Here is a 7,122-nt window from a genome sequence, read left to right as displayed (position 1 = left end):
TAAAAGTGGGAAAAGATGCAGACAAAGAAGTAGAAGATATCCAGATATTGGACTATTTGTCCACCTGACAAAGAAACTGTACAGGAGAATCTTTATCAAGGAACAAAGCATACTAAAAGAAGTCAGACTTCTTTCTTCTGCAAAGCCCAAGTACCAGATTATTCCCTCAAAAAATAAAGTTGTATTTTTGAAGAAAAAAATTATATCTTTTTCTTCTTTCCTTTCTTCTCCTTCTGGTCCATTTTCTTTTTCTTCTTCTCATCCACGTTCTTTTTCTTCTTCGTTATTTTCTTCTTCTTCTCATCCTCCTTATTCTTCATCTTCTGCTCTGCCTTATTCTTCATCCTATTTTTCTTCTTCTCCTTCCACAAAGGAGAAAGCTGATCTAGTCTTCTCCCCAATTCCTCTCTCCTACATCCTTTATCTAAGCTCTGCTTTCTCTCCTCTTCTAAATCTACCAAAATATTCAAAATATCTTCCAATGATTTCAGCTTCTTTCTCTCTTCTTCCTTTTCAATTCCCTTTTCTTGTACTGCTTTCTCGCTTCCTCCCTTATTCTTCTTCTTTTCTCTTCCATCCTTTCCTTTCTCCTGCTCCTTCTCTATCCTCTTTTCATTCTTACCTTTCTCCTTCTCCTTACTCTTCATCTTCTTCTTATGTTCCTTATTCTTCATCTTTTTCTTCTCCTCCTTATCAACATTCATCTCCTCCTCCTCATTCTTCTCCTTACTCTTCATCTTCTTATGTTCCTTATTCTTGATCTTCTTCTTCTTCTTCTTCTCCTCCTTATCAACCTTCATCTCCTCCTCCTCATTCTTCTCCTTACTCTTCATCTTCTTATGTTCCTTATTCTTGATCTTCTTCTTCTTCTTCTTCTCCTCCTTATCAACCTTCATCTCCTCCTCCTCATTCTTCTCCTTACTCTTCATCTTCTTATGTTCCTTATTCTTGATCTTCTTCTTCTTCTTCTTCTCCTCCTTATCAACCTTCATCTCCTCCTCCTCATTCTTCTCCTTCAACAAAAGAGAAAGCTGACTTAGTTTTCTTTCCAATTCATCTATCCTACATCCTTTATCTAAGGTCTGCTTTTTCTCCTCTTCTAAATCTACCAACATATTTAAAATATCTTCCAATAATTTCTGACTATTTCTCTCTTCCATCTTTTCATTTCCTTTTTCTTGCACTGTTTTCTCGCTTTCTATCTTATTCTTAGTCTTTTCTCTTCCCTCCTTTCCTTTCTTCTTCTGCTCCTTCTCAATCCTCTTTCCCTCCTTAACTTTCTTCTTCTGCTCCTTCTCAATCCTCTTTCCCTCCTTAACTTTCTTCTTCTCCTTTATTTTACGATCCATTTTCTCTTTTTTCCACCTAATGTTATCTTTCATCTCATTCATACAATGCCGTTTCATATCACGTACCCACATATTTCTCATTATATTATAGCCTATGGCTTCATCAATGGGCAAGCAGTGACAAGGAATACAAGAGAAATCTTCATCAGAAAAACGATAGAAACCGCAAGAAGCCACAAAGCACCAAATCCAATTACAAATGTCCTTTATTTTATCTCCTGCCAATTTCAACTCACATTTCTTTCCTACTCTTTTCTTTTTTCCATTCGCCTTCTCCTTCTTCTTACTCTTTTTATTCTTCACCTCCCCCTTCTTTTTCTCCTTCCCCTTCTTTTCCTTCTTCTCATCTACCATAGTTTTTTTCTCCTTCGTCCTTTTCTTCCCTTTCTCCTCCTCCTTATTATTATTCTCCTCCTTATCAACCTTCATCTCCTCCTTATTCTTCTTCTTCCACAGAGGAGAGAGCTGCTTTAGTCTTCTTTCCACTTCCTCTATCCCACATTCTTTATCTAAGTTCTGCTTTCTCTCCTCTTCTAAATCCCTTTTCAAATCTACCATTTCCAAAATATCTTCCAATGATTTCTGCTTCTTTCTCTCTCCTTCCTTTTCAATTCCCTTTCCTTGTACTGCTTTCTCGCTTCCTCCCTTATTCTTCTTCTTTTCTCTTCCATCCTTTCCTTTCTCCTTCTCTATCCTCTTTTCATTCTTAACTTTCTTCTTCTCTTTACTTATTTTACGATCTTTCCTTTTCTCTCCCTTCGTCATAATGTTATCTTTTACCTTATTTACACCACGATATCTCATATGCATTTTCCAAATATGATTCGTTATATTATGGCTTGCGGACTCTTCAATGGGCCAGTAGCAAGGAACACACGAGTAATTTTCATAAGAAAGACGATTGACACCACAAGGCAAATAACCAAAATTACAATTATAAATGTCCTTTGTTTTTTCTCCTGTCAATTCCAACTCAGAGCTTTTTCTTATTCTTTTCTTTTTTCTATTCTCCTTCTTTATACTCTTTTTATTCTTCACCTCCCCGATCTTTTTCTCCTTCTTCTTTTCCGGCTTCTTCTCATCCACCATCTTTTTCTTTTCCTTCCTCGTCCTGTTCTGCCCCTTCTCCTTCTCCTTACTCTTCATCTTCTTCTTATGTTCCTTATTCTTGATCTTCTTATTCTTCTTCTTCTCCTCCTTATCAACCTTCATCTCCTCCTCCTCATTCTTCTCCTTACTCTTCATCTTCTTATGTTCCTTATTCTTGATCTTCTTCTTCTTCTTCTTCTCCTCCTTATCAACCTTCATCTCCTCCTCCTCATTCTTCTCCTTCAACAAAAGAGAAAGCTGACTTAGTTTTCTTTCCAATTCATCTATCCTACATCCTTTATCTAAGGTCTGCTTTTTCTCCTCTTCTAAATCTACCAACATATTTAAAATATCTTCCAATAATTTCTGACTATTTCTCTCTTCCATCTTTTCATTTCCTTTTTCTTGCACTGTTTTCTCGCTTTCTATCTTATTCTTAGTCTTTTCTCTTCCCTCCTTTCCTTTCTTCTTCTGCTCCTTCTCAATCCTCTTTCCCTCCTTAACTTTCTTCTTCTGCTCCTTCTCAATCCTCTTTCCCTCCTTAACTTTCTTCTTCTCCTTTATTTTACGATCCATTTTCTCTTTTTTCCACCTAATGTTATCTTTCATCTCATTCATACAATGCCGTTTCATATCACGTACCCACATATTTCTCATTATATTATAGCCTATGGCTTCATCAATGGGCAAGCAGTGACAAGGAATACAAGAGAAATCTTCATCAGAAAAACGATAGAAACCGCAAGAAGCCACAAAGCACCAAATCCAATTACAAATGTCCTTTATTTTATCTCCTGCCAATTTCAACTCACATTTCTTTCCTACTCTTTTCTTTTTTCCATTCGCCTTCTCCTTCTTCTTACTCTTTTTATTCTTCACCTCCCCCTTCTTTTTCTCCTTCCCCTTCTTTTCCTTCTTCTCATCTACCATAGTTTTTTTCTCCTTCGTCCTTTTCTTCCCTTTCTCCTCCTCCTTATTATTATTCTCCTCCTTATCAACCTTCATCTCCTCCTTATTCTTCTTCTTCCACAGAGGAGAGAGCTGCTTTAGTCTTCTTTCCACTTCCTCTATCCCACATTCTTTATCTAAGTTCTGCTTTCTCTCCTCTTCTAAATCCCTTTTCAAATCTACCATTTCCAAAATATCTTCCAATGATTTCTGCTTCTTTCTCTCTCCTTCCTTTTCAATTCCCTTTCCTTGTACTGCTTTCTCGCTTCCTCCCTTATTCTTCTTCTTTTCTCTTCCATCCTTTCCTTTCTCCTTCTCTATCCTCTTTTCATTCTTAACTTTCTTCTTCTCTTTACTTATTTTACGATCTTTCCTTTTCTCTCCCTTCGTCATAATGTTATCTTTTACCTTATTTACACCACGATATCTCATATGCATTTTCCAAATATGATTCGTTATATTATGGCTTGCGGACTCTTCAATGGGCCAGTAGCAAGGAACACACGAGTAATTTTCATAAGAAAGACGATTGACACCACAAGGCAAATAACCAAAATTACAATTATAAATGTCCTTTGTTTTTTCTCCTGTCAATTCCAACTCAGAGCTTTTTCTTATTCTTTTCTTTTTTCTATTCTCCTTCTTTATACTCTTTTTATTCTTCACCTCCCCGATCTTTTTCTCCTTCTTCTTTTCCGGCTTCTTCTCATCCACCATCTTTTTCTTTTCCTTCCTCGTCCTGTTCTGCCCCTTCTCCTTCTCCTTACTCTTCATCTTCTTCTTATGTTCCTTATTCTTGATCTTCTTATTCTTCTTCTTCTCCTCCTTATCAACCTTCATCTCCTCCTCCTCATTCTTCTCCTTACTCTTCATCTTCTTATGTTCCTTATTCTTGATCTTCTTCTTCTTCTTCTTCTCCTCCTTATCAACCTTCATCTCCTCCTCCTCATTCTTCTCCTTCAACAAAAGAGAAAGCTGACTTAGTTTTCTTTCCAATTCATCTATCCTACATCCTTTATCTAAGGTCTGCTTTTTCTCCTCTTCTAAATCTACCAACATATTTAAAATATCTTCCAATAATTTCTGACTATTTCTCTCTTCCATCTTTTCATTTCCTTTTTCTTGCACTGTTTTCTCGCTTTCTATCTTATTCTTAGTCTTTTCTCTTCCCTCCTTTCCTTTCTTCTTCTGCTCCTTCTCAATCCTCTTTCCCTCCTTAACTTTCTTCTTCTGCTCCTTCTCAATCCTCTTTCCCTCCTTAACTTTCTTCTTCTCCTTTATTTTACGATCCATTTTCTCTTTTTTCCACCTAATGTTATCTTTCATCTCATTCATACAATGCCGTTTCATATCACGTACCCACATATTTCTCATTATATTATAGCCTATGGCTTCATCAATGGGCAAGCAGTGACAAGGAATACAAGAGAAATCTTCATCAGAAAAACGATAGAAACCGCAAGAAGCCACAAAGCACCAAATCCAATTACAAATGTCCTTTATTTTATCTCCTGCCAATTTCAACTCACATTTCTTTCCTACTCTTTTCTTTTTTCCATTCGCCTTCTCCTTCTTCTTACTCTTTTTATTCTTCACCTCCCCCTTCTTTTTCTCCTTCCCCTTCTTTTCCTTCTTCTCATCTACCATAGTTTTTTTCTCCTTCGTCCTTTTCTTCCCTTTCTCCTCCTCCTTATTATTATTCTCCTCCTTATCAACCTTCATCTCCTCCTTATTCTTCTTCTTCCACAGAGGAGAGAGCTGCTTTAGTCTTCTTTCCACTTCCTCTATCCCACATTCTTTATCTAAGTTCTGCTTTCTCTCCTCTTCTAAATCCCTTTTCAAATCTACCATTTCCAAAATATCTTCCAATGATTTCTGCTTCTTTCTCTCTCCTTCCTTTTCAATTCCCTTTCCTTGTACTGCTTTCTCGCTTCCTCCCTTATTCTTCTTCTTTTCTCTTCCATCCTTTCCTTTCTCCTTCTCTATCCTCTTTTCATTCTTAACTTTCTTCTTCTCTTTACTTATTTTACGATCTTTCCTTTTCTCTCCCTTCGTCATAATGTTATCTTTTACCTTATTTACACCACGATATCTCATATGCATTTTCCAAATATGATTCGTTATATTATGGCTTGCGGACTCTTCAATGGGCCAGTAGCAAGGAACACACGAGTAATTTTCATAAGAAAGACGATTGACACCACAAGGCAAATAACCAAAATTACAATTATAAATGTCCTTTGTTTTTTCTCCTGTCAATTCCAACTCAGAGCTTTTTCTTATTCTTTTCTTTTTTCTATTCTCCTTCTTTATACTCTTTTTATTCTTCACCTCCCCGATCTTTTTCTCCTTCTTCTTTTCCGGCTTCTTCTCATCCACCATCTTTTTCTTTTCCTTCCTCGTCCTGTTCTGCCCCTTCTCCTTCTCCTTACTCTTCATCTTCTTCTTATGTTCCTTATTCTTGATCTTCTTATTCTTCTTCTTCTCCTCCTTATCAACCTTCATCTCCTCCTCCTCATTCTTCTCCTTACTCTTCATCTTCTTATGTTCCTTATTCTTGATCTTCTTCTTCTTCTTCTTCTCCTCCTTATCAACCTTCATCTCCTCCTCATTCTTCTCCTTACTCTTCATCTTCTTATGTTCCTTATTCTTGATCTTCTTCTTCTTCTTCTTCTCCTCCTTATCAACCTTCATCTCCTCCTCCTCATTCTTCTCCTTCAACAAAAGAGAAAGCTGACTTAGTTTTCTTTCCAATTCATCTATCCTACATCCTTTATCTAAGGTCTGCTTTTTCTCCTCTTCTAAATCTACCAACATATTTAAAATATCTTCCAATAATTTCTGACTATTTCTCTCTTCCATCTTTTCATTTCCTTTTTCTTGCACTGTTTTCTCGCTTTCTATCTTATTCTTAGTCTTTTCTCTTCCCTCCTTTCCTTTCTTCTTCTGCTCCTTCTCAATCCTCTTTCCCTCCTTAACTTTCTTCTTCTGCTCCTTCTCAATCCTCTTTCCCTCCTTAACTTTCTTCTTCTCCTTTATTTTACGATCCATTTTCTCTTTTTTCCACCTAATGTTATCTTTCATCTCATTCATACAATGCCGTTTCATATCACGTACCCACATATTTCTCATTATATTATAGCCTATGGCTTCATCAATGGGCAAGCAGTGACAAGGAATACAAGAGAAATCTTCATCAGAAAAACGATAGAAACCGCAAGAAGCCACAAAGCACCAAATCCAATTACAAATGTCCTTTATTTTATCTCCTGCCAATTTCAACTCACATTTCTTTCCTACTCTTTTCTTTTTTCCATTCTCCTTCTTACTCTTTTTATTCTTCACCTCCCCCTTCTTTTTCTCCTTCCCCTTCTTTCCCTTCTTCTCATCTACCATAGTTTTTTTCTCCTTCTTCGTCTTTTTCTTCCCATTCGCCTCCTCCTTATTATTATTATTATTATTATTATTATTCTCTTTATCAATCTTCATCTCCTCCTCCTCCTTATTATTATTCTCCTCTTTATCAATCTTCATCTCCTCCTCCTTATTCTTCTCCTTCCACAGAGGAGAAAGCTGATTTAGTCTTCTTTCCACTTCCTCTATCCCACATTCTTTATCTAAGTTCTGCTTTCTCTCCTCTTCTAAATCCCTTTTCAAATCTACCAACATTTCCAAAATATCTTCCAATGATTTCTGCTTCTTTCTCTCTCCTTCCTTTTCAATTTCCTTTTCTTGT

General features: G+C 36.6%; 1 protein-coding gene across 1 annotated transcript in view; it reads right to left on the bottom strand.

Annotated features, from left to right (window-relative positions):
* Positions 1–200: 200 nt before the first annotated feature.
* LOC137652684 (axoneme-associated protein mst101(2)-like) overlaps positions 201–7,122 on the bottom strand; it is a 7,536-nt gene continuing 614 nt past the window's right edge. The window contains exon 1 of the mRNA XM_068386087.1: positions 201–7,122. This exon is cut by the window's right edge and continues 614 nt beyond it. Coding sequence (XP_068242188.1) covers positions 201–7,122 — 6,922 coding nt within the window.

Source organism: Palaemon carinicauda, chromosome 14 (assembly GCF_036898095.1).
Source record: "Palaemon carinicauda isolate YSFRI2023 chromosome 14, ASM3689809v2, whole genome shotgun sequence".
Classification (NCBI taxonomy): Eukaryota; Metazoa; Arthropoda; class Malacostraca; order Decapoda; family Palaemonidae; genus Palaemon; species Palaemon carinicauda.
Note: the sequence above shows the minus strand (reverse complement) of the source record. Positions and strands in the feature narration are given on the sequence as shown.